The sequence below is a fragment of the Saccostrea cucullata genome, unplaced genomic scaffold (genome assembly GCF_032062105.1).
Source record: "Saccostrea cucullata isolate Sc308-1 unplaced genomic scaffold, CSIRO_AGI_Scuc_v1 ctg204, whole genome shotgun sequence".
NCBI lineage: Eukaryota > Metazoa > Mollusca > Bivalvia > Ostreida > Ostreidae > Saccostrea > Saccostrea cuccullata.
The window spans coordinates 642,412-670,388 of NW_026940736.1; the positions used below are offsets into that span (position 1 = coordinate 642,412).

Genomic DNA, 27,977 nt, shown 5'->3' on the forward strand with positions numbered 1-27,977 from the left:
ATAGTTTACAAACCATGAACTATAGTTTACAATTCGTTAACCATAGTTTTCATCTATAAAACTTATTGTTAACTATAGTTTACGAATGCTAATCTAAGTTTATCTGTCTGTAATAAAACGTTAACAATAGATTTTGTTGATAAACATAGATTCACGTCTGTAAACTATAATTTACAATCGTGAACTATAGTTAAGAGTTGTTAATCATAGTTTCACAAATCGTGAAATTATATTTATCAAATCGTTAACTATAGTTAAGAGTTGTAAACCATAGTTTACAAATCATGAAACTGTATTTATCAGATAATCTATGTTTTGCAATCGCAAAAAATTGTTTTCAGTCGTAAGTATAGTTTACGGTTCTGAAACATAGATTATCGCTTTAACTATGGTTTACAGATGTAAAATATTTACGTTGTTTAACTACAGTTTACAACCGATAAACATAGTTTATCGACTGTGAAACTATGTTTAGCTCATTTGTGTGAATTTGGCGTGCCATAATTGTGTTTAAATTTTCATTTCAAGAAATTTGTTTTTTGACTCATTTGAAATGTGTATTTGTAATTGCCCATTTTTATGGAGGTGTTGTAATTTGCTCATTTAAATCAGTAAAGTCTTTGTTATTCAGCAAGTTATAATTTTTGGATGACTCCAAAAAATACATAATTACAGATTTTAAGATTATATTTGAAAATACGAGACTTTTGTGTTCTTTTTATTGCGAAATATTTTTAATAAAAATTTAAACTCTTCTGACCAAAGACCAAATGAGCTTGGGTGAATGTAGTATCATTTATTTTCCGTCTGTCTATGTGTATAAACATTTTTTTTCCATCAATACTTTTCGTAAATGGGTCGAATTTCAGGAAAAACGTAACATTCTAGTAGAAGAACCAAGCATTGAATGTGAAATTCTTTATCATTAATTAAGACTTCACCTGAACCAGTGGATCTAGAACAGTGAGCCTATACGATCATATGTTGTCTGTCAATGGTTTTGAACCTTTTTACATTTTTTGACTTACCAAAGCTAAAAAAAAACTTGCCACAAAGCATCCTATGGGGATGAAGATTCATGTTTTTTTCAAATCGAGGGCCAATGTCTTTTGTTGGTGGGTCATTTAAAAAATCTTTTGAAGAAACAGTGGGTCAGAAAAAATGAAGCTTCTTTGAAAGCTTCCAGGCAGAGTATAGAATGGGATTTTTTAAAATAATGGAGAGGATTGGACCAGTATGAAGGATCCAAGTTGTCTTTTTAAATAAGAATATACTGTATAGTTTAAAGGGGAAAAATGAGAAAACTCGTCTTTAAAGTGTCAAGTTTATAAGCATTAAGTTTGATTTTAAATAATCTTTGAAAAATCGTTTTATTTTTATGTCAAAATCTTGACGAAATCCCATTGCAGAGGTGTGACAACTCGGCAAAAGAGACTGGGAATAAATAGATAAAAAACATAAAGGTGGTTCCCTTTGATGCCGTAATATTTCTCTTTTTATCTACACATACATCCTTTTAGTCCTCAAGAAAATTGAAATTCTAAAGAAAATTTTAGGAACTTAACACTTCTTTTCTATTTATATAAATGTTTGCACGGAATAGGGCACATTTTTTCCAAATAATATGCATGTATATCTTTATTGTTAATTCAGTATGCAAATGTTCGCTGATTTGCCCTCTCCATTTTGTTGTAGCAATGTCAAATTCTTCATTGGTGACGTATATGTATTTAAAATTTTATATTCATAAAAAGTTGCTTTCCATCCCTGAAAATAGGATTGTTCTGTTTTGAAGTTGTTAATTTCCCCCTTCCCTAATTTTCTGAAACGTTACCACGTGCCTGGTATGTATTATGTAAACTGAATGTTGATTGAGAAAAAAGATTCAACGACACAAGAATTAATTGCGAGAAATAATGTTCAAAGGAAGCTCTCACAACCTGTTAAATTGAAGAAAATACTTTTAATAAATTAAAATTGTAAAAAGCATTGGTTTGATGTACAAACAAAACATTTTTTAAAAAGTTTGTGATTCATAATGTACATATAAAACAGCATCAGAAAACGATCATGAATTCGTACTCAAGGCCACTTCCAAGGTCAAATCTATCGCCGTAAACAAACATTGTTTTGTCTTTCATCTTGGAATGTAGAGAAATAAAAAAAAAATATTGATTATTCAAAGTAAAAGTTATGTCATACAATTCGAACGTGTTTATGATCTGATTTCGACACTTGTAGATCAGCTTGTAAGATCTTAACAATGTCGTGTCGACCTATATGACTAAGTCCTTTCATAAGTATGCCCACGGTCGTGTTCCGTTTACTGTGTGACCAAGTCTGCAACATCATCTGACAACAATGTAAACTGTCCCCAGCACTCGATTCTAATTGGTCAATCTTTGTAGATGTGTATCCTGAAAAAAAGGATTAAAATTGTTAAAAATTCCGAAACGCTTTTCCAGTTCTACTTTTTTTAAGGAACGCCATAAAATGATGAATTTTATATGATCTGTCGAATACACGGATCGCAGATGAAATTTTAAAAAAGAGGTTATCCCCCTTTTACAAATTATATAAGGGTCATTGCATCAAGTTGATGACTCTTGATTCATGATATAAACGCCTTCAATGCAGTGGTCTTTAGCCTTGAAAAATATGACCTTAAATCAAAACCAGAACACATTTCAAAGACATTGCGAACAGCACGCTAAACTTCAAATCTATTACATTCCATCCATCAATGATCCTAGTCTTGTATATTCTAGTATGACCTTGACCTTAAGTTTTGACACAGCTCTAAGTCACCATTATAGTCATATCAACTTGAGATTCTTGTAGCTGCCATTGGATAAGCTTGAAAATCGCTAAACTGGCAACACACTTTGATTTGTATAGAGATATTACTCAAAATAATTTTTGAAGTAAAGCGTTTCAATGATATTCCTGTGCACATCAATGTTATTACTAAGCTTGCACCAGTGCAAAGGACCGTATCTCATGTCCTGACGCCTTTGATTCGTCTGCTACTATTCATCTGTGTTTATTTAGCTCTTGTTCGATGTACACTGTAAAAAAGGAGATTAAAAGAACAAAAAAGAGTGCAGTGAAGCTTTATACCGAGAATTTGTGCCAGAGCTCTCCAGTCGCTGGGATTTCCGCGGCGGCTAACTAACTGATGCTCCACGCACTTTCTCTTTGATATAGGAAGATCTTTGTACTTTGTGAGCTCATTATCTGAGAAACAAAATTTGTTCATTTGTAAAACCACGTGTTGAAATGACAATATGTTTTTAGCATTTGGAAATTTATAACTATTAATCAAGGGGAAATTTAGTTTGAACATCATTTCAATATTTGTTGAAGAATTGTGTCTTCTAAGAAAATGTCATCTTTTATAAAGTCACATTGATCAAAGGGAAACTTGGTTTTAACACCATTTTTCAATATAAGTAAAAGAATTGTTTCTTCGAAGAAAATGTCATATTTTATAAAGTTATTTGTAAGTTATTTGTAGAGCTCTTTAATTCTTAGTAACCGAGAATCAAAATGTGTTCTTCAAATTATATCTCTTTTAATTCTTGGAAATAAGTATAATCCTAACTTGTAAGTTTTGTATCTGTTTCATTGATCTAACGAAATGTATCCTATTTATAAAGAAATGTTTCTCTTTGATACAAATCTTTGAACTTGTGATCTCTTTCAGTAAGAAACAATATTTCTACTTGTTTTCTGTAAGTCGCAAGTTGTGTATTGTTTCTTACAAGATGTACTTTGCAAAACCAACATCTAAAGATAAAGATACTTATAAGTTGAAGAAATGTGTAGATTTCATGTAACTTTAAAAAGAAGGCTTACATGTTTTGCATTGCATGGTAAAATCTACACACACGCCGCTGTCTGTACCACCGGAAGCTCTTGCATATTCCACGTGATCGTGCGGATCATGAATTTGGTGGCGCTTCTTGTCTTTGAGTCTGGAATACTGTTTGAAGAACACATAACCAAGGAGACCTAGCACAACCGCTCCAAGAGCTGCGCAGTAAATTGGAATGGCGTCGAATTCGTCCTCTTTGATGGTTTTACTAGGTGGCTGTTGTGTTAGCTTTGTCGTTAGGAATGCTGTTGGTTTATCTTAAATAAGATAAAGAAGAAAAAGATTATTCATCATATTCATAATCAATAGTCGTTTCATGTAAGAAAACCTAAAAAAAAAACACTTTTTGAAAAGCGACCAATGTATCAAAAATGGCGAGTAAACTTATTAAACGTTCGAAACTTAAGTTCCTCCAGATTTGATGCAAAGCGTCAAATTAAGATAGGTTTCAATTATATCCTCATTATATGTGCAAGGAAAACTGAAGACCTGCAAATGCAATTAGGATGCAATAATGTTGCCACTTTTCACTGAATTACATGCATGTATTATAAACTATTCAGCTGTGCACTAAAAGAAAAATTAAATCACTTTTCGACTGTTCATAATTTTTTTTAATGTTCTTGAATAAGTTTATATTAATAGAGAAGATGTTTTTAACTACAAATAGGGTTCAACCTGTTGATATATATTTGGTTGCTTCAATGACAAAATGTATTTTTTTTTAAATCGAAGATTTGCCATTTACAATGAATGTGTTATCTTTGCTAGTAAATTATTTTGCTTCTTATTGCCTGCACATTCTGAAATTTGTTCAGATCAACATAATGATGATTTCACCCAAAAGAGGAGTCAAGTCCAGAAGCGTTATTTGGGCGGTTTTCCCTAAAACGGAGTTGTGTTCATTTTGGACTCTTTTTACCAAAAATAACTGATTGACATAATGGTAAATGGAAAGAAAAAGGTCTGCTTCCTGAACTTCCTTCCATAAAACATTCCCAACAAGTACATGAAAGCACAAATTTAGATTCTTAAAAGGGTTATGTGGTCACGACAATTTTTATGCAATTTAAACCTCCTGGAAAAGACGAGTTCTGTTTGAAAATAAAGGAAATTACATAATATCATGTGGTATTTTACAGTTTATGGCTTGAAAAAAAATTAGGTGGATCTTTCTTAAATTTTTATACCACTCAGTGACTTTGAATAATTTTTTTTAATTTCGGTGAACTTACCAGGTATAATGATTTCCTTCTAAAGATGCTTTTTCATAGTTTTTAATTCTTATAGTATTCGTTCATTTTTTTGGTTTGATTGGGTACTAAAATTTAAAATTTTATTTACAGCATCTAAAGTATTTACCCTGGGGGCGGGGATTGGGTGTAATACTTACATGCATCCAAATTTTAAAACACGCTAGTTATATCAAGTGATTATGAATTTGCTAGATACTATATGAGCCTATCCGGCTTTTCCTAATCTAAAAAAAAAATTTCACAGACAAAAATAAACTTTTTTCTTTATATCAAAATCGAATTTCTGATATAAAAAAAGTATAACAAATAAAAATCAAGATATCAGATATTATTTTTTTTTAATCAAGTATATATCTTTTGATATCAGAAATTCAACCAATGAAATTCTTTTAGACGTGTTTGCTGTATTTACGGATTTATTTTTATTCATTTTACAATAATACGTATTAAGTTCAGACAACCTCGTAAAAATCGTATGTCAAAGGAAGAAATGAATATATTACAAGTGCTGATCACACTTCTATGGATTCAGGGACATAAAAACTTAGAGTTGAGGTCACTTTTGATATCAGTTTCACTTTTCCACTATACACTCTTTTTCTAAAAGCGAGATTAAGATCAAAAGTGAGCTCACCAAAGCTTCGTGGTCATGAAGTCTGTTGTTTTGTGAAGAAAATTATTCATCAAAAAACATATACGATGAATTGACAGTTTCTAACCTATTTAGAGATTTTCTTTTAGATGACTTCATTTAGAGTCGAATCTTTGCAAACTAGTTCGTGATTTACATCGGGATTAAAAAATAACTTGTCTGGGTCTAAAAGTATAACTTTAAGTATTCTATATTTTTAGGATCAATGCCCATTCCTTTGCAATGTTGCTCGTTAACAAATGTGACGCACATTAAATCAGTTAATTGGGCCAAAAAGAAATCAGACAAGGGTGTTAGAAATTTTTAAAACATATATATCTTGTACCCAATGACATGTCTCCAGAAAACGATATTTAGGGTGCTTGAACTTTTTATAGAATTTTTTTCAAGCGAAACAAGGATCTTTTTCTAGCATTATGTTGTTTTTTTTAATATCACTGTATTTTTATTGGATACTAGTATTCATACAGCACACTTACTCGAAACCATCATGGCGCCTTGGGCAAAAATGATGAAAGGAGAAAAAATATATATAGGCATACTACAACAAATCAATGTCAATTCGGGCGATATCAAATTATTTTCAGTGCATCAAAAATAAGCATATGTATATAATGTAATGGATTGGAGCTTTGAATTTCTATCCACAAGTGGCTCATGAGCCATGACTTTTAACCGAGTATGAGTATCAAATCAAATAATCAACCCCATTCCCCTTAGAATCGGAAATCGACTCATGTGAGGCGATTTTTTCAGTTTGTTAAGGGCTCTAATATTATGGAGCTGTTAGAGGGCTAAATGTTTTTATATAAAAAGTTTCGAATTTAGAACCACGGTAAAGAAAAATTGTTACCTTGTAAGAGGTATGATATTCGCCATATCCATGTTTTACTGTACAATTATATATAATACTTTCATCGTACATTGTGGTCCCATCCTACCCCGGGGTCATGTTTTAAAATAAGTACATCTACTGTAACAATTGCAACGAAGCTTTTATTCAAGTTTCATCTTATTTGGCCCAGGTGGTTCTTGAAAAGAAGTTTTTGAAACTTTATTCTCATTAATTTTCCACAATTCTTTATAATGTTCTCTGAATTCTCTTCACTCAAGGATACTTTGCGGTATTTGATTTGAATGACATTGGCTGGCTCAGCGGTTCTGGAGAAGGCGATGAAATGGGAAATGTTTACAGCGTCAGACAACGGATAAATTTCATTTAAAACAGCTTTGTTGAGCCTTCGACTCAGGTGAGCTAAAAATATCAAAGATTACATTTAATTCTTCTTTGAATTTTTATTTTAGGAAAAAGGCTTTTGTAGTCTAACTTTTCAGGATTTTACTGGTCTTCATAATAGATACAATCTTCATAATTTTAAAGGATAGACTAAAACATACATTAAACATGTACTTCATGTATCACAAAAACGGGACAAATTGTTCTGTATTATATTTTATTAATAAATTCCAAGTCTTTTGTATTTTCACTCATCTCCATTTCGGAATAAAAAAAACATTGTAACCCCCCCCCCCACCCCCCACCCCCTCCATACTATAGTGCCGTAATATCTAATTTTGAGTTACATAAAGCTGTAACTTTTATGATCCTCTAATCTTCGACTTCTGAAATGTCAATGGTTATCATTCAGGCATCTTCAAAACCCACGTGTTTTCTCCCTTACATTTTGGATTGAATGTAAAATGACGGAGAGAAAACTCGTACATTGGTTCCGACATGTTCGCTAGCCAGTGGTTTCTATAGTCCGTTTCTGAGGAGTGTAGCGGACCCGAGACCTTTGGTTAGCTAAGATGGTGTTCCAATTAACAATGAGAAATAATCTGGGTTACTTTGTATTTGAAAAGTAATACAGGGTATAATCTACACAGTTACAAAACAGCTAAAAGTTACTTTGAACAGAGGAATTTTGATTAGTTGAAGGAGTGTGTTCTTTGCATTGAATTGCAATGTTTGGGATCTACATGTAAGATCCACATAAGAGTCCGAGATTCAAAATTCTTTGCGGAGGTCTCAATCTATTCGATTTATATCTTATTGATTAATCTGTTCGTCGATTTCTACATTAAAAATTCAAAATCTTTTGTCTGCAACTTTCTTGCAAAAAAAAAATGTATTAACTTCTATCATGGTGATTCGTTGAGACATAATATAAATTAGACATTCGTGACTTTATCCATCAAACTTCTAACCACCAAATGCTTTCACAACAAACACTTTGACTGCGTCGTTAATCTGGTTTTATCCCTGATCAACTTCGTGTTTTCTACATCTTAAAAAGAAAACATGAAAAGGGGTAACGTATTTTATACATCGGGGTTTGTCGTAACCGGCAGATATTATCGTTTCTTCCTCTTTTGTAGTCCTATGGTGGAGGCAGGCAGTTGTCGGGGCCATAAAGCGATAAAATAAAACCCTGTATACATAATTCAAACAATCTGAAATCAAAAAGACGATTTTACAGCTACGATCATCTGTGGTTCCTTTATACTGACGGGGAGCAGTCCTTGAGTCAGGCAGACTTCCGGTAACTGAACACTCCCGAGAGAATCCGCGTTTTTGCCCATAATATGCAACTAAGATTTTTTATTATATACATGTAATATAAAGTTGATACCTTATTCGATTAGGAAAATACTCTTAAATTGCAAATTGCATACAGTTCCAATGAAAATTAATATACAAATGGCTTTGGTTTCAAAGCCAATAGCTGCAGAACTGTAGCTCGCGGGAAAAAAATATTGATCAATCCTTCTTTTTTTCAGACCAGCGAGATACAGGTCTGGAGCTACAGAGCCAGTGGAATGGAAACGGATTTGGTCCACACCTAGATGTGTATTTCCAAATTTTTGCAAGTCAAAACTCCAGTCCTAGTTTTAAACACATATTAACCTTTCGTGTTATGAAGAAACTCTTGGATTTGGAGGATAATTAGAAAGAACAAATGTTACTTTAACCCCCTTCTCACTGCATGCACCTTTAGTTGATTAACTTTAAGTTTGATTGGTAAAACATGTTGACGACGACAGAGACAAAAATTGTATGAATTTCCAATATTACGATAGATCAATGTCCTGTTTATGTAGATCAAAAAATTAAAACGAATGCAGAAACTGTGTTTGATGTTGGTAAACGCGGCGTTAAATTGATTTAAGTAATGGCTTAAAGGAAATTCGAATACTTCTATCTCGGGTTTTATTGCATTGCTATATCAAATAGAGAGACTTTTTTATCGATGTAAAATAAGTACATATATAAACCAAACATCAGCTTTTAAAATCTCGCGAGATTTTAGATTGTGATTGATCTTTAAAATAAAAAAGAGATGAAAAGGACAAATTCAACACAGTCGTTCTGGAGGTATAGTTTTTTTTTTTGTCAGGACGTGGTGTCTTAATTAACAATCATGGTTATAGGAATGAAATTAACAAACATGTTATCAAATTGATGGTTAAACTTCACAGTCGTATTTAGTCCTTATGGACTCTCTCTCTCTCTCTCAAATTAACTCATGGAAAACTTGTTTGATTTATATATTCCTCCATCTTTGATGTATAATTCAACAGGTTTAAATTCTATCCATGTTACTGTACTAATTTCTAAATTATAATCAATACATACACTATACAATTAAATAAAACTTGAAGCTTTATAAAGATCAAAACATAAAACTACCATATGTCATTAAAAATAAATATCTAGTTTCAAACATGTGAGAGAATAAAGAACGAGGCCGGATAGGTGTAGAATAAGTCAGCTGCTTCAGCTGTCAAATTTATTTATAAATTTTAGATGAAATCTCTTTTGAAGTGCCCAGACGTTATCGATTTTAATTCCAAAGAACAATCAGTAGGATAACAGCGTATATGCCACTTTTTCAATACATAATAAACAAGGATGGTTTATATCAGACATATTTAGGAGTCGCTTCACAAAAAAAAGGGGGGGGTGGCGCAGAATTAGAGTTAGAGAAAAAAAATTCGACCCTCCTCAGCTATGATATAAAGATAATAAAAAATCTTATTTTAGTCGTTTTAATGTTTCCCATGCTTAGTGATATCTAATTTTTATAATCTAATCAATATTTTATTGTGTAAAGACTCATTACATAACTGGATTGGACACCAGATAAGATGCATATATATGTCCTCTCCAAAAGGTCAAGGTTACATGTGCTTAGAATTAACAGAATATTTACCCTTTAGTGTCAGGAGTTTTGTAACATAAAAATGTTTTAATTTTCTGATTATGAAAGCATAGGTTAACAAAAGTTGCCAGTCAAGATATTACAATGAAATCTTGTTGTATGCTCAATTTGACAGATTCTCGACAAATGCAGAATGAAAAAGATGAAAATAACGAACAATGGCCAATCTCGATATTCTTATATTAAAAGTAAAATTTTGTGAACAGGGACATTTAGAAACTCCAAAGGGTATCAGGTGTTTGGGCGGTTTATATGAACATTTCCTGCATGTCGATCGGTTATATATGCGTTACATATGCCGTAAACTCTTTGTTTTGATCAGGGGGACAGGAAATTAGTTAGCATAAAAAGTGTCCAACAATAGACATATGAAATCTGTCGGTCGACAATAAGACTGAATTTTAGTTATATTTGCGAAAGGTGTCATTATAGCGACCCTAGCAGTTTTGAACTACGGCCTATCATTTCTTTGAAATCCCTGTAACATAAACTTATTTACCAATAACCTGTTTCGGTCTATAAGTTGAAAACTAGTCTAACGCATAGCATGTTTGCAAAGGAATTTTTTTTAATCAGAAAAACCATTAACAGGTGAATCAACGTGATAATGAAATATATGTATATAACTAAATAAGGAACTCTGACGATTGAAAAAAATGAATTTTTATTGTAAGGGGGGCATTATTGTCTATAATCAGTAAAATAGCAAAATATGAAATATAAGTTCACTGAGGTATATCGATTCGCCATATGAATGAAAGTTGTATATAGTTGTTTACTGAGAAACGAATTGACAAAATAGTATAACCAAAAAAAATTCTTTCTCTGAACTTCTGTTTTGGTGTGTGTTTTCTGATCAAGGGTTGTTTTAATTTAAAATCACGTTGACATGAGTAGATTCTAACCAAAGAAAAATTCTATACATAAAAAATGAAATCGTTTGATAACACAGTAGATGTTGTGAACTTTAGAAATTCTAAAATACCTCATCAGTAATTTTCATATATACATATAGGTCTGCTTAAATAAAGGGAAAGGATAGTGCTGTACAAACCACCGCGTTAGCCGCTTTAAAATGCAGAGGTGTAGTTGTTTTGGTGGTGCTGGTGTGGGTTAATAGGGGTAGTGGGGTAGTAGGGTAGGTACCTACCTAAACACATGGTGTCCTGCTCATTTGTACAATCCATTACTGTGAATTGATTCGGCCTGCAGATGGAACAACGTCTACACCGCGCGGTGGCGCTCTTGACGTCGGAGAAAGTACCATTCTCGCATTTCCTACATATGGAGTTAGAGTCAGTACTACAGGGTACCATGACACCCGAACCATACGGACACAAGTCACAAAGCTGGCATTTCCTTACTTCTTCTGCAAAATAAAAGTCTAATGGACACCCACAAACGGTATCGTGTGTGGTATTGCACGGCGAAATTTCTCGTTCCATTTCCCGGCAAGTTTTACATTTCTTACAGGGTAATGTGTCGTATTTTGATGAAGAAAACGTTTTTCTGTATTCACAGGGCTGACATTTTGTATCTGTTTCGTTTGTACACTTCTCGATTTCTCCATGGCCCGGTGGACATAAGCTGCAGCATTTTGAGATATCGCTGGAAGAGTTCGATGTGCAGTCCTCGTAAGAAAGGCTTCCCATGATGCAAGTCTGTCAAAATGATTTAGATAAATATTAGTTAATTGGAATGGAGGGGGACATTCATTTTATTAAAAACAAAATGATTGTAGAGGCACTTGGAATTAAAAAAAGGTCGAAAACGTATGCATAACAGAGAGGTGGAAATAAAAATTCATGCCACATAGTGAGAGAGAGAGAGAGAAAGAGAGAGAGAGATATACATATGTATGTAAATGAAATAATAAATCAAAATTTGATGTGACTTTTAACTCTAAATTTAATCAAATGAAAAACTAAAATTGACTTTCGTCACTTTGTATTATATAAAGGTATTGGACAATCTTCTCATGATTTAACTTGCACTAAGTTTTTGAAATTTGAAAAATTGCAGCATTGAATAAAAAAACAAAGACTTCTCATACCCAAAGCAAATAAAAACATTAACCGCATTTAAACGACCTCATGGGTGGGTGACCATGTTATATATTCCAAAAAAACTTCCTCACATAAAACACTCCGATAAAAAGAGGGGAAAAGAAAATTACTTTATTGACAGGCATTTAATTTTTAATTTCTCATGGAATTTCTTCTTTTGTTGAAATTAATATTTCATCACGCAACATGAAACATCGCAAGAGGCTGGCGTGCATAATTATCACCTTTCATTAGCTCTTCTTCCAACACTGTGATCGGGAAAGCATAGTAAAGGTATCCCAGGTGTAATGTTTCTAATTTAACATCAAAGGCAACCGCTCAGGTAAATTATACAACACACAAGGATCGCAAAACAATTGATCAATATTTACTTTGTAGCGGAGGCACATTTTTCTTTCGCTGAAAGAGTTGAGATATAAAGTTCGTTCGATCTATAGTGCTCGTCTGTCATCGCGTTTGGTTAGAAGTTGTGATGCACCGGCATGATTAACGCTATATAGATTTATCTATCATTTTTTCTATGTGTGATTATCATTGAGTTCTCATCATCAAAAGTACCCTAATTAGAATATGGGAAATAAAACCAAGTTAAGCCCGGATCTGAGAAAAACGATTTCCATTCTAAGTCTTAACCACAAAATGTTGAGAACTATATTGCTACATGTAGTCATCTTTAAATTAAATACGGGAAGTTACTTGTTAAGGTTACAAATGTTGTTAATGCATTATGTAATAAGATCGTCGAATAAAATTATACCATTACTGAACTAGCAACGGGGGAAAAAGTTTACTTCTTTTAATTTTTATAATTTTGCTGTTCAACCCCCCCCCCCCCCCCCCCCCGTTATAAGAAACCGTACTTTCCTCAATTCTTTCAATTTTTTTTCTTAATTTGAAATTTTAAATAAAAAATCCTCGTTGAATCCACCCATCCTTTTCATCGCCCTTTATTGGTTTCTTGAAGTTTCTGATTTAGCTGTAAGTTGTGGAGAAAATTTACATACAGTTACACACAATCGCAAATCTAGACACACCTACATCTTCGGAAAATAAAAGAGCAGAGGAAATTAAATGGTCAAGTTTTATGAGAATTGTCTTATTTAATGGCCATTATTGACTACAAGTAGAAAAGCCGGTGATTGGTAAACATTCTCTTAAAATGTGCTTAAAAATTGCTGTTATGAACATGGGTGGTGGATCAAGCATTTTGTTGTTCATTTATTTATTTTACTAAGAAATAACAAAATTATGCATATATTACACATTAAATTATTAATTATATATTTACAATATTATTATCATTTACACTATATACATATTTTTAAAAAGTTTTTGCTGAGAGAGAGAGAGAGAGAGAGAGAGAGAGAGAGAGAGAGAGAGAGAGAGAGAGAGAGAGAATAACCGTAAAAATTAGAAAAGGAAAAAATTAAGATTTAAAACATATAATTGTTAAAAATGAAGGTCTAACTACAAAAAGTTTGAATATAAAAATAAAGTAATAAAACCTTACCACAATGGTTAGGAGGATGATATGCTTGTGTCCCATGTCTCAGCCACTATACGATGTTCACTGCAGCTCTCACACTATAATATGATCTGATCAATTCTGCACGCGTTTGACGGTATAATTCAACTAGGTGACAAATTTAATTCTAATTTACAAAATATCTCGATGTAAAGAGATCAAAACTACATAATTTATCCAGCGGCAATTAAGATATCGTAAGATGAATAAACGTGTGAAATCCTTTTCTTCGGGTCAAAAGTTAGAGTTAATTGCATTAAGGGTAGTGTAAATTATACCTGTTGATTTTCATACGTATAAAAGTGATACGCACCCCTTTCTTCTATCGGAATCCCGACAAAATTCAAAATTTGACAATTACCAAGTATATCTGATTTGAAACAAAGGCAGTAAAAGAAATGAACGGGTGTGACTGCCAGATGTCCCACCATTATCCATGCCCTGGGGAATAATTAATAAATCCGACAAGTTTACACACCGATAAAAATTCCATCTAAGTTTCTGAGCAAGGTATTAAAACTTTGCGCAAATGCGAGATTTTTTTTTAATGTGTGTAAGTCAGAGAGGGGGGTTTATAAATAAATAGACATCACAAACACGCAATAGGGCCCTTACGCGTAATTACAGGTTGCTTATAATATCCAATGCATTTTTGTCCCTCAGAACTTCTACAGCGCAATGTTGTGTGATCGTTTTCCGCTTGCAGAGTCAAAGAATTTTTCTCACTGCCATAAAAACCAACTCCAAAGCTATCTCTCCAATTGAATCGTACACGTTAATAAACAGACACGGTTAAGTTCACAAGACAAATTAAATGCCACCATCTTTAACATTTATTTTATTTCGATATAATTTTTGTCCTGTTCTTCACAAGTGGTTGAATCCTATTAACTTTTTTCCCCTTTTCTAAATCTCCTGTTTGCCAAGTTAAAATGACATAAAACGGAGAGAGAGAGAGAGAGAGAGAGAGAGAGAGAGAGAGCTCTTTACAGATGGATGTATATTTCAGAATAATTATCCTTTTAGATCCACCCATTGTATAAAAATATCTTTCCTTGTCAGTTTCAAAGTTTAAATTGTTTTTAAGAGTCTATGAATTTTAATTTTAAGAAATAATTTTTATAGCACATGCAAGGCTTTCTTTCTTAATTTTTTTTTACAATTTGAAGAAATTTTTAGATTGGACAATAATCAGAACAATACGCCAGGTGCCAATGTAAACTGCAAGACGGAGAAGCGGGTTTTTAACTTTAATGGGAAAATAAAATTTATGCCATCACCTTTTAACTGTGGATTAATTTTATATGGCAATTTATCTTTCTTGGTGCCATAAATGGATGGTTTTAATATAACTATCATTTTGCAGATATATCAAAATCAATTCATCTTCAGTTTCAGAAATAAATAACTGAGTATGAAATAGGTAATGTTTATTTTAAATTGCACATGCAAGTTACCATGAGCATTACCAGTATTTATATTTATGTGTACTTAAATATGTTTCTCAAATCAAAAAAAGTTTTTTTCTTAAACACAATTGTTTCCTGAAATTGTTATGCACTTTTATTTCCCTTACATTTTGAGAGAGAGAGGGAGAGTACTTAATATGTATTTTATTCTTTTTCAGTCAAAATATTAACAATTTCAAATTTTAGAAAATTCATAACTCAATGGTAAAATAAATGCAGTTTTGTGTCTTTAACAGTTTTAAAGCCATGAAAACAAAACAGTGGGGTTTTTATGCGACACAGTTTTGTACATTTGAGAAACACATAAATGTTTATGAAGTCTATGTATACATATAATATCATTCTAGCACATGTGTCAACACATTTAAAAATGAAAAATGTGAAAATAAACAGACCATGTAACTTTAGGACACAAACATACTTTTTTTTTGGGGGGGGGGGGGGGGGAGGAGGGTCTAAATGAAATTTCTAGCATCGTAAAATATTAAGTTTTTAGTAATTATGCACTTCATTAAATATCAAGATTACAGTACACTGTAATTATGTAAATTTAGAAAAACAAAAACAAGTTGTTTTATCTCTGAAAAAAAGAAGTAAATCATAGATGCTGTAGTTTTCAATCAAAACCCAAAGATAAAGCTGTTTTTAAAAGTTAAATCATCCATCTGTGTACAGTTTATATAAATGCCCCCCCCCCCCCCTAAATATCAATTTTATTAAAGAAATAGAATTTTTAAATTCTAAAATTTTCAGCATACTTGTACATTGTAGGGCAAAATTCTACAGAAAAATATTTTAATTTAACATTTTATTAAAGGAATAATTGCATCACATTGAGAGTTATCTCTCTCATAAGAAACCTTAATTGTACAGTAAAAAATGATTGATTTGAACATGTTTTATTGTTTAGATGTTACAACAAAAGGATTGGACACAAGTTCTTTTAAAACTTAGAACATCCTCTCCTTAAAAAATCATGTAAAACATGATTATGGTGGACATGCTTATCAAAAATGGATGCAGAGAGCAAAGTGATTTTTATTCCTAGCCTCAAAACCATAAACTGAGAACAGGGTTAATTAAGTCCTAATTTCAAATCAATATAACTTTATTTTTAATTTTGATAACAATACAAAGTTTTTACCATATTATTAAAATCTGCACATTTTTTATAATGTATGTAATTATAAATGACAAGGTATTCAATATCAAAATTTCAGTTTATGGTCTCTAGACCTTATACCTTAACAGGAGGCCCATGGGCAACATCGCTCACCTGAGTAGCCTTGCCCATGCTGTTCTTTCCTAGATTTCCCCCTTGTAATACATACTGTGACCCCACCCTACCCCCAGGGGTCATGATTTGAACAATTTGAAATCTACACTATCCCAGGAAGCTTCCACATAAGATTCAGCTTTTCTGGCCCAGTGGGTCTTGAGGAGAAGATTTTTTAAAGATTTTTTCTACTGTAGATCACTAAATTTTCGCGACACCTTATTTTCACGAGATAGTCATTGACTTTTGATTAGCGAGACACAATTTTCACAAATTGTGGTTATTGCCTTATATAATCCTACAGTATATATTTCTATGAAAAACTTTGTGCCCCCCCCCTCCCCCCCCGAACCCGGGATCATGATTCGAATAATCTAAAACCTACACTAACCCAGGATGCCTCCATATAAGTTTCAGCTAATCTGGCCCAGTGGTTCTTGAGAAGATTTTTTTATGATTTTTCTTACATATTTCTATGTAAAACTTCGATTACCCCATTAAGGCCCCGCCATAACCCTGGGGGTCATGATTTGAACAATTTAGAATCTACACTACCCCAGAATGCTTCTACATAAGTTTCAGCTTTTCTGGTCCAGTGGTTCTTGAGAAGAAGATTTTTAAAGATTTTTCCTAAATATTTCTCACAGGTCTTCAGATCACTTTGATCTTACCGACATGTATAAAAAAGTTTTTTTTATACATGTCGGTAAGATCAAAGCGATCTGAAGGCCTGTGATATTTCTATGTAAAATTTGATTCCCCATTGTGGCCCTGCCCTACCCCCGGGGGTCATGATTTGAACAATTTAGAATCTACACTAACCCCCATGATGCTTCCACATAAGTTTTAGCTTTTCTGGCCCAGTGGTTCTTGAGAAGAAGATTTTTAACGATTTTTCCTATACATTTCTATGTAAAACTTTGATTCCCCATTGTGGCCCTGCCCTACCCCGGGGGTCATGATTTGAACAATTTAGAATCTACACTACCCAAGGATGCTTCCACATAAGTTTCAACTTCTCGAGCTCAGTGGTTCTTGAGAAGAGGATTTTAAAGATTTTTCCTATATATTTCTATGTAAAACTTTGATTCCCCATTGTGGCCCTGCCCTACCCCAGGGGGTCATGATTTGAACAATTTAGAATCTACACTACCCCAGGATGCTTCCACATAACTTTCAGCTTTTCTGGCCCAGTGGTTCTTGAGAAGAGGATTTTTAAAGATTTTTCCTATATATTTCTATGTAAAACTTTGATTCCCCATTGTGGCCCCGCCCTATCCCCGGGGGTCATGATTTTTACAGTTTAGAATCTACACTACCCCAGGATGCTTCCATATAAGTTTCAGCTTTTCTGGCCCAGTGGTTCTTGAGAAGAATTTTTTTTAATGACCCCACCCTATTTTTGCCTTTTCTTAATTATCTCCCCTTGTGAGTGCTTTGTACCAAGTTTGGTCAAAATTGGCTCAGTGGTTCTTGAGAAGAAGTCAAAAATGTGAAAAGTTTACAGACGAACGGACAGACAGACGGATGGATGGACAGACGACGAACAAAATGTGATCAGAAAAGCTCTCTTGAGCCTTCGGCTCAGGTGAGCTAAAAATATATATTCATGGACTTAATGAATATAAAGAATTACGTTTATAACAAAGCAAACTTTTCTGTCCCTGGAACTTTGTTATACATGTAAGCATCTTCCAGTGTAATAAAACTTTACTTGTTTTCCAAGTTGCATAATATTCTTATGTAGAAAAAAAGCATCCCATTTAAGTTGTCTTATTTTATTATTCTTGAGCATTTTTTAAAATCATTCAACTACATAACATTTTTTCATTTGCCATAAAAATAAACTTCATCAATAACAATATACACTTAAAAAATATATACTGATACATAATTTTAAAACACAGTTTTCCTTGCAGTCTTCCATTATAAATCATTTTGTGTTTCTCACAAATTACCTCTACATAAATAATGTAGTTCTTCCATTTTATATTGAGGTTTCACATCACATGAACAGGTAAATAACATATACATTGTTATATAAAAACTGCTAGTCTGCTCTCATAGCTAGCATTTATCAAAGTGGACTCTCCTGCGCAGGGTAAACTGGGGTGCTGGGACCTGCTTATACAGTGCTCCTTGTTCATCACTATAATGGAGATCGCTCACGGCATTATTAACTTCTGTCAGAATGGACATCAGATCAGAGCTCCTGAAAATAAAAACAATATATACATTTTTTTCAGAAACAATAAAGATAAGTTCAAATTGTGTGATCGTTTTCTGCTTGAAGCCAATGTTTTTCAAAGCAGCCATGTTTTTTCTCTCAATGACCAAGCCAATTTCCATCAAGAACAGTAGTTACAAGTATGTCAATGCAAACAAGAAATTTTCTTAGGCTCAAAGAAATGTATCTTTGAATCGATAAAACTTAATTAGCACTTGTGATGTGAATGAAGCATCAAATTAATCATTTGTAAAAACTAATTCATAAATTACTGTCAGATATCTTATATAATTTTTTTTTGCATCATTCATTAGAAATTGTGCCATACTTTCCACTGCATCAAAATAACAAGGTTTAAATAAATAATTTTGTCACATGTATATTCATAAGTCTGCAATCTTCCAGCATTTTGAGTTTTAACAAGTTTAAATAAACTTAAATAGAAGAATACTTAATAAAAGCAATTTATAGTTTCTACCTTTGACCAAGAGCATATTTCTTCAATTTCTCCACGAGTGTGTTGATATAGAAGGATCCAGCTGACCTACTTCTATAGGACACATAACCTGGGACCGTGGCATACCCCAACAGGAAGTCAGACTCATCAGGGATCACGCTGCGGGGAGGGGCAGGGCTGGCCCCCTCAGGGGGTTCCTCAGGTCTCGGGTGTTCATACTGTGTGTCTGTCTGTATACCTGGACTAACAATTCTAGTGGTTCTTGTGTTATGCAGACCTGTAAAAGTGCATAAAAATTGCATTATGTTTCAAATTCAATACGAGTAATAACAAATATGATACCAGAAAATATGAAATAATAATGTTTAAAAAGCAAAACTAATTTTCCCTTGTGCTTGAGTTAATGGAAGAGAAAAGGGATAAGACTCTGTTTTAAAATTGCATGAACTGAATATGTGTAAATAGGATATTCTAGCTGTCTCTGAAAAAAAAAAAACGTTGGGACTGAAATCCTACTTTGACAAATCCCAGTATTCAAGATGTATAAGATACCAAAGTTCAACTGTAGATCCCTACCATATGACCACAAAATAATGTTAATCTCCCATTATTCTTACCTGACTGATGAACAAGCCCTTGGCATGCTTGAAAAAAGAAAAGTTTTGGTTTATCAGCCAGAGTGGGGCACTGTGAGGCAGTAAAATAGGAGGTTATATCTCGGATAGGAATGCTCTGGCTGTCTGAACCATACACAGCTCCTGTTGTTCCATGGGACAGAATGCACACAACTAGGCTGTCAAATTGGCTGTGATCTTTTCTTGAATAATCCTGGCAGACTTTCCTGATTTCTTCACAAGTGCAATCTCTGAATATCTGAACGTCAAATTCCAAGAAGTTTCCAAAAGTTTCTTCGAGTTTCTCTGTTCAACAATACAATTTTTAAATAAAATTATCTACTACTGTTTCTGCAGAACTGTAGCTCTCTGAGAAAGTCTGGACAGAAAAACCAAAGCTATAGTTCCATGCATTGTAAAAGCTTTTGATTTACAAAACTTTTGTGAGATTTATCCCATATGCGTCTGTCTTTAACACCCTGGCATACCAAACAAACTAGACAGTGATTATATTTATTACAATTAACATGTGGATGTAAATGAAATGTTTTCTAATAGAACTGAAATACAAGAAGCATTTCATGTTAAAAATGCATAGTCCCCATCCAAGTACATCAGACATTATATTAAAGACAGTTGCAAGAGATTGTCATGCAAACTTAGGCACTTAACCTTTCACTGGCAAAATTTGTAAATATTGAGGAATCAACAAACTGAATTTTCAAAGAAATGTCACAGCTAGAGAAAACGGAAATGTAAATAGATATATATCATTGTAAAAAGATGTACTTTATACAGGGTTATTTTTACCCCATGCTATTTTCGTCCTTTTACACTTGCCAACAATTTTGCCCAGTTTCAAATTCCCCCAGTCACAGTTCTGTTTTAGAATTTATACTGTATTCTTTGAATTTGCCCTGTTTTCAATTCGCCCACTTGTGAAAAGGGCGAATTGAAAACTGGAGATAAAATTTCTGTACTGTACAGTACATTTGTATTACCTAAAGTAATCTTCAATATGCCATTATTTTACTTTAAAAATAATTGATATAAAACAGCTTGCCTTCATCTATATCTGTTCCTGCTCTCTCTCTCAGATCTGTCTGTCCACGGAAGATTTTATTATTGATAATGATACAGTAACCTGTTAAAGAAAAGAACATTAGATTCAATGCAACATCCAATAAAGTTACAGTAATTCTTTTGCCTGATATATATAAATACTGTAGAAGTGGAATACATTACGGTGTTTTTAATTTCACTATGTTCACGATTTTTAAATTTTCTGCAAACTTTAAACCATCGTGATTACTATTTCACTTTATTTTTACCTTAAAACAGGCATTATAGCACCTGAGTATTTATAATCGATTCACTGTGAAATTAAAACCACCGTGAAAAGTAACTTTCTAACAAACCATGAAATTTTAGACATGTGAGACAAAAGACGTCTACAGTCCATTTAATTCTTTTTTTTAAGTTTAATGATTTTTGTTGTTGGTGCATTAACACAATTAAGGGAGGTAACTCCTATAATTTTCAAATGTCTCTAGAAACATCTACAAGTTTTTGACCTTTCTCAAAATCTAACGATCCAGAATTATTTCACGTTTACATGGGGATATACCATAAAGGTACATAAAAGTGAATAAGACTGATAAATTCACAAATGTTGTACTTCACTTAGCAGTTATCATATACTCTGCCATTAACTCCTAATTTCCAATACTAATCAATAGACAAATGTTTTGTTCTTTTTTTGTAGCCCATTGTCTTACAAACGCATTTTTATATTTATCAATCTTTAGGTCCTACGTATTCTTTGCTTAGGATGTTTTCTTTTTATATTTTTGCATATATATATATAGTTAAACTTTGTTATCTTAAACTCAATACATGTAGATCTGAGAAAAAAAAAATTCAAGATTTCCAAAGATTCCAGATGATAATCAAGGTAAAATACAATTAAATACTGTATTTAGGATTATTCTTGCCTGGTGTTATTTTCGCCCTTTTACACTTGCTAATAATTTTTATGAGTTATATTTCATTTGCAGATTCACATTTATTTTTTTTTCTCTACATCAATTCACACCAAAGACATAAGAATGGATCCTCTGTGAAATAAAGTCATGCAGCCATGCTTTTATCATGGGTGTACTAATTCTAACCTCTGGGCTTTGCTGTCATTTTGTAGTAACTAAAACTATCCAATGAGTCTTGGTCTTCCTGGGGCGACTGGACAACTGACCCTTGCCTTGACAACAATGTATCCATGGCATCTTGTGCTGGAGGGTTCATGGAAGACAGAGATGGATAGGCAGCCATTTGTGGACCAGCTCTCTCTAAACATATGCAAAAGTCAATTTTCAAATATATGATCAGAGTAGAGAATTCAAACTAGAAATCTATAATAGAAGCTGTATGTATCTAACTTCATTGAGGCTGTAAAGGAGAAATACAATTGCTTTTCTAAATTAGAAGTTATTTTCATCAACATTTTTGCTCAAGACTAAATTGAACCTGTCTTGTAAATGTATTACCAGTTGTAGTTATATAAACATGTAGCAAAAGCTAACTAGTATGCACTTTCATGTACATCACAAAACATGTATACTTTAGCATTTACTGCATGAGGGCATATAAGTTACCTGACTGAGCAGTGTGGTTCTGTGGTGGTTCCTGATGTTCTTGTGGCACCACTGGGGTGGAGTCTGGGTGGTTACTTATGTGTAAGTTCAACTTCATCCCTGGTACTTCATCAGATGGACAGGCAACTGCAAAAAATCAAATAAGTTTATACATGTGTTAAGTCTTTTTAGAAATAAGTTAGATTCTTGATATCTAAACATTATTTTATTTAGTTTGAATTTAATCGATTTACTCTTTCAGTGTTTTCCCTAAGAAAAGCCACCAGCCAAATCGACTGCTTCAGTTGACAAAATGCCACTTCAAAATAAAAATTCATTTGTTGTTAGGTCCGACCAGATTTTGTTCAAAACCTGTTACAACTGATCTCTAACCTTTTACTGTGAAATAAAGAGAAAACACTGCTCTTTGTCTCTACATGTATGTCCAAAACCATATGAAAATGTATAGGCTTGTCTGTTATTGTAGAAAACTGTACATGTTTTTTTTCCCACCTACATGTAGTAAGGAAGACTACTACCCTCTATCTGCTATTCATAAATATCAGTGAAGAATTTTTGATACTAAGTGTAATTTGGAAACAAGCTGTATGAATGAAATGAAATAACAGACTTTAATTTTTTTAATTGCTGAAATTTGAATTAAAAACTTGAGATAATCAGTCTGCTAAGCAATTTATGTTCTCACAATTTTACATCTACCTGTCGATTGTGATATTAAGAATGCACATATTAAGGAATCTACAGTACATGTCTCATATCCCTTAATTTCCTCTTCAAAAGGTACAAAAATTGTCATATACATGTAGTACCACTGTACTCTGAATTGTTATACATGTAATACTAAGGCCTTATCTATTTTTATGCTGCTTAATAAATGTAGTACATGTACCTAAATTTTTGTTTTTGTATTTGTAGAGAAGATCTAATAATTCTTCATCTCCAGTTGTTTCAATGAGTTGCTCCATTGTTTTGACTTGAATTGGGGTCAACAGCTCTTCTTTTTCCAGGACGTTGAACAAACTTAAACATGTTGTCACTTTATTCAGCATTTTCTTGGTCATCTGCAAAGTTGTCCGTGAATAAAATTTCATGGCTTCAAATTCCTCATTGCCACAGTCCTCAGAAATTTCAAAAAGTAAAACCCTGCAAACAAAAAAAAAAAAATCATTTATTTAAAAAAATTGGCTATGTGGCAAAATGTAATATTTAACATTATTATTTCTAATGAAACCTTACTCCAACCATTAAATTGCTGTTTATGTAGTGTTAAAACAAGGCTATGTACAAGTAACTGTCATTAATGTAGAATAGAACTTAAGTATCTCAAACAACCATATCTCATGCATATGGACAAATAAATGTGGGATGGAAGTCCAAACTATATAAAAAATGTATTTTACGTTAAACATATTTTGGCCTCCATATTTTGAATGTTTTAATATTTTTGACAGCTAGTATACCAGTATATGTAACGTACAAAAATATGGAATCAGGATACAATGATCCTAGTGTAACAAGAAAGGAAGAAATGTATGGCTGGACAGGGAACCAAACCCATGACCTCTGATTAACTTGTCAGGTGCTCAACCAACTGAGCTATCCATGCTGAGATCCATGGCCCAAACCATTACATTTTCTCCTATCCAGTTACAAAAGCATATGTTCCACTACAAGAGTTCATTCTGAAGATTGAAGCATAAGAAAAAAAAAACAACCAAGTGATACAGGCTACATATGAATGAGTTGAAAGATTTACCTAAATTCAGTTAGCTGACTAGGTCCATCAGCTTTTATCTTCTTCTCAAGCCTTTGTGGATCTCCACCTAGTTTTCTGATTAAATCTTTTCTCTGCATGTAGTGGAAACATTCTTGTAAAAATTTGGAGTCTTCCTCTCTGAGCTTCCCTTTTTGTTCTAAATTAGCAAACACATCCAGACTCCTCCTACATTTATCAAGAACACTGAATGGAATAATGTCTTTACAAAGAAACTTTAGAAGTTCCAGGTCACTAGAATCCAGATGAGCATCGATATCTAGTAATGTTGCTCGGAAATCACCAGATTGTGGCATCTTAGATGATTCCCAGTCTTTGCTTTACGTAATTTTTAGATGTCTTACAGGTAAGGATGATACTAAGACTAAACTCTAAAAAGATAAAATATAATGCCATTAATGGTAAAATTCAATTTAAAACCCATTGTGAATTTAGTGAAATATATATCAATTATATTCAACATTTTGAAATTTTGAGTGAAGTCATGCTTTTAAAGAGTCAGCTCATGAAGAAAACAATTCATTGATTAGGCTGTGATTATATTCTCCAAAAGGGATGTAAAATTAGCCTATCTCATTATTTTCATTTTACCCCCAACTGTTGAAAGTGAAAGTAGTGAAAATATTTCAGTATACAAATTGATTTGAGGGGTATCAAAAATGTTTTACATGTATAGAATAAACATGATATAATTCTAATACTTCTGATATAAACTAGTCGTTTACTCATTACCAGGGAGACGACACATTTACTTAATGTGTTTACCAATAACACTAACAGGCCTAATCCCTTATGTTTACATTTTTTAATGACGTCATATGATTCGATGTCAAGTTGTACAATCTTATTTCATTTTCTTTCAAAAATGGAAACAAACCCTTTATATATAACATAGACGTGATTCATATAAACGTGTGAAGATTATAGTTAGTTTTCATTACTTTTGATTTTTTAAAATCAATTAAATGCAACGGAAAATCAATTCTTTTCTCTAAAATGTAACCGAGTTAACGTACGAGTTAACAAAAAATTACATTATAAATATTCATTACGTATTTTCCCATATTTCAGTATTTCGATACAGGCTCGAAAGGGATTTCGCAATATTTAAAGTGGGAAATACATTTATTTAAAGAATGAAAGGAAGGCTTTGTTAATTGCACAAGTTAAGCGAGGAGAAGACATCATGAAGATAAAAATTGTAATATGTTTTGCTGTCATTTTGCTTTGTAAGTATTTCTTGTGCAGTTTGGGACACCCTGAACTAACCGCTTTCTTTCGATAGAGTCACTAGTTACCGGATCAGTTTAATCCATGTAATACACATGATCAGAGAGAGTAATTAGCCAATGAAGATTTAAATAAATCCATTTCAGTTGTATAACTTGCCCACCAGCTGCCCAAGTACTTTCTCTAAAATAAGTAATAACCTTAAACTTTGAATAAATTCTCTTCTGTATTATATTCAAATGAATTGAAATGTTGTTTTATCTAGGATTTGAATATATCCATGATAATTTATTAAATTACTGACTAAAATTATAATTTTGGGGTTAATTATTATGGTCGCAGCAGCGGCCGATCTATTTGTGATTGTGTTAGAAAGCTAGTGCACATATGGGGAAATGAGGTGTTATTTTATTTGTTCAGTAAAATAATTCTCAAATCAAATCAAATGATAACGTGTATAAAATCATGAGTAAAATATTTTTAAAGCTTGCTTTAAAATAAGTTTTAATCATAATTCATTGTTATTATGTTTCAATTTCAGTTATTTATCATTTCATATCAGATAATTGATAAGTAGGTACTCTCCAGGCCATCCTTAAAAAAATGTTTGTTTGGAATTGCCGCCTGGGGGTTTTATATTCTTTTTTTTTTTTAAATTGAAGCTAAATGCTAAAAAAAGAAAATCTCAATGAACATTTGTGATTTTTATCAATTTTCCTCCTTTAATTTATTATTATTTTTGTTTTTATTTTGAAAAATATAAATATATATATACAGAACAGTACTAAAATACCAATCTTATTTAGATGTTAGATCTGCTCATTTAATAACAGTCAAATTTCAGCATCAAACATTCTAGTTTATTTAAAAAAAATATATCAAAATAATTTTATTAGTCTAAATCATAACATTTCTCTTAAAATTTAGCCCTTTGTTAAGACATCCCTTACAAACAGTGCAAATCACACAAAAGTTCTTAAAAATAGTTGGAGTGTTTTGTGGAAAAGCAGGAACGAGTGTTTGGTACATTGTATGTTCTAGAGCGTTTACCATGAATCAGTTTTAACAGACTTGTCATACTGACAGACAATATTTTTCCTTTGGTATTTGGGATAACAGATATCTGATTCATGTATTTTTTTTAAACTGGGATCTAAGAGGATCAATAGCTTTTTTCCTGTATTGGTGTGTTTTGGTGTATTATTCCATTTAATTATTTATTCACCTTTTATTTTTATGGAGATGCATAAATGTTCTGCTCATCAACGCTTGAATGTTTTCACATCCACTGACCCAACCTGGTCTGACATTTTGACGGCTTTCATTTTGTCAAATCACCACCTATAATCGCTATATCATCAATACTAATTACTATGAAGAAAGCGTTTTATTGACTGGTTTTGTTAAATTAATGGGAGCAGCGATTTTTTTCCTACCTATTGGGAAAGGGTCCGGTACCGGTTCAATTGGGAAAAATAACATCAAAGAAGAACAATGAAAATTTTCTCTCATTTAATCAAATAAAACGTATTTTGTGCTTATTCTAACTAAATTACCTATTACTACGTGTTTTGGAGAATAAGCAACAAGAACTTTTTTTTAAATCAATGTCCCATGTTTTCCATATTTTCATGCTTTCAATTTGTCAAAACGTATGATACTACGCTTTTTACACCACAGGTCCCGCTAAATTACGACGTTCTCTACTTTCGATTAAAGCGGAAGTGAAACAATTAGTCAATTTGTACATTGTTTCGTGTAGAAAGAAATATGATGTCGTCATAGTCTGCTGCTTCACAGTTGAACTGGGAATTTTGGTCACAAAATTGGGAAAAATTAACGTTTTGGTGCAGTTTATCGGTACCAGTTATATTAGGGGAAAAAAAAACGCTGGAGCTCAAACCCGACTTTAAAATGCTATTTCGACAAACGAAACGGTAAAAAAAAAAAATATTGTCAATATTTTGCCAATAAAATTTTTTGAGCGGGGGGTATTTCAATGAGGCGGGCGGCAATTCCAAACAAACTATAATTTTATTTTGGCCCCATCCTGGGAATGTGTAAGATACTTTAGGAAATCGTCATGATTTTCCGGATAATAATGACATAATATGTTAAAAGTGCATGGACGGTGAATAAAAAATGGAAAAGTTGTTGAACTAGTAAAAAATTGTTTGAATATGCTACAGCTGAGAGTGACACAAAGATTATTTTTCTACTTTTTGCATCACGCCATGCAGCATAGCCTACTCTGCAGAAAACATACAGGCATTATCACGTGACAAAAATCCAGGGTATCAGCACGTGGTTCATCTTGAGAGTCCTACATCTTCATTTTGATGACAATAATTTATCACATATTATTCATTGAATAGATTATTTTACATTGATAAATCCATTGTATGAGCAAATGCACTAAAATTTCTATTTAATTTATTTATTTTGCTTTGAAGAGGGTCTGAAATAAAAATGATCTTGCATGCATAGATGCTTTTAGTTTTAAAATTGTGAAAGTACTTTTTAGCTCACCTGAGCTGAAATAAAAATCGTAAACTTTTCACATTTTCATCTTCTTGCAAACTTGGCACAAAGTATCCTTGGGTGAAGGGGAATCAAGATGCTTAGAGAAAAATTAATGGCATTTTTAAAAAATCTTTTTAAAATTGGGCCAGGAAAGGTG

General features: G+C 32.6%; 2 protein-coding genes across 3 annotated transcripts; both read right to left on the bottom strand.

The window, feature by feature from the left end:
* Positions 1–1,821: 1,821 nt before the first annotated feature.
* Positions 1,822–14,351, bottom strand: LOC134256144 (tumor necrosis factor receptor superfamily member 16-like). Of its 2 annotated transcripts, XM_062738762.1 has the most exons (6): positions 13,913–14,351; positions 13,585–13,707; positions 11,159–11,669; positions 3,859–4,134; positions 3,121–3,237; positions 1,822–2,417 (listed from the first exon to the last, which is right to left on the bottom strand). In XM_062738762.1, exons 2-6 carry the CDS (start codon positions 13,618–13,620, stop codon positions 2,197–2,199), a joined length of 1,161 nt encoding a protein of 386 aa, XP_062594746.1. In that variant the 5' UTR covers positions 13,621–13,707; positions 13,913–14,351; the 3' UTR covers positions 1,822–2,196. The 2 variants fall into 2 exon arrangements, with proteins under 2 accessions (XP_062594746.1, XP_062594745.1); XM_062738761.1 differs by having other exon boundaries at positions 13,585–14,351.
* Positions 14,352–18,382: 4,031 nt separating this feature from the next.
* LOC134256146 (caspase-8-like) lies at positions 18,383–24,438 on the bottom strand. The gene is made up of 8 exons (XM_062738764.1): positions 24,050–24,438; positions 23,183–23,436; positions 22,294–22,419; positions 21,814–21,987; positions 20,706–20,786; positions 19,646–19,948; positions 19,050–19,305; positions 18,383–18,556 (listed from the first exon to the last, which is right to left on the bottom strand). The coding sequence occupies exons 1-8, from the start codon at positions 24,361–24,363 to the stop codon at positions 18,412–18,414; spliced, it is 1,653 nt and encodes a 550-aa protein (XP_062594748.1). The 5' UTR covers positions 24,364–24,438; the 3' UTR covers positions 18,383–18,411.
* Between the last annotated feature and the right edge of the window lie 3,539 nt (positions 24,439–27,977).

Excerpts from the sequence above, each read along its gene's own strand:
- LOC134256146 (XM_062738764.1), bottom strand. The coding sequence starts at position 24,363 with ATGCCACAATCTGGTGATTTCCGAGCAACATTACTAGATATCGATGCT. Across the intron at positions 22,420-23,182 it reads ATACAAAAACAAAAATTTAG|TTGCCTGTCCATCTGATGAA; the intron begins GTACATGTACTA and ends GATTTTTTGCAG. Across the intron at positions 20,787-21,813 it reads AATGACAGCAAAGCCCAGAG|GTTACTGTATCATTATCAAT; the intron begins GTTAGAATTAGT and ends TTTCTTTAACAG.
- LOC134256144 (XM_062738762.1), bottom strand. The coding sequence starts at position 13,620 with ATGGGACACAAGCATATCATCCTCCTAACCATTGTG. Across the intron at positions 3,238-3,858 it reads TACCATGCAATGCAAAACAT|ATAATGAGCTCACAAAGTAC; the intron begins GTAAGCCTTCTT and ends TTTGTTTCTCAG. Across the intron at positions 2,418-3,120 it reads AGCTCTGGCACAAATTCTCG|GATACACATCTACAAAGATT; the intron begins GTATAAAGCTTC and ends CCTTTTTTTCAG.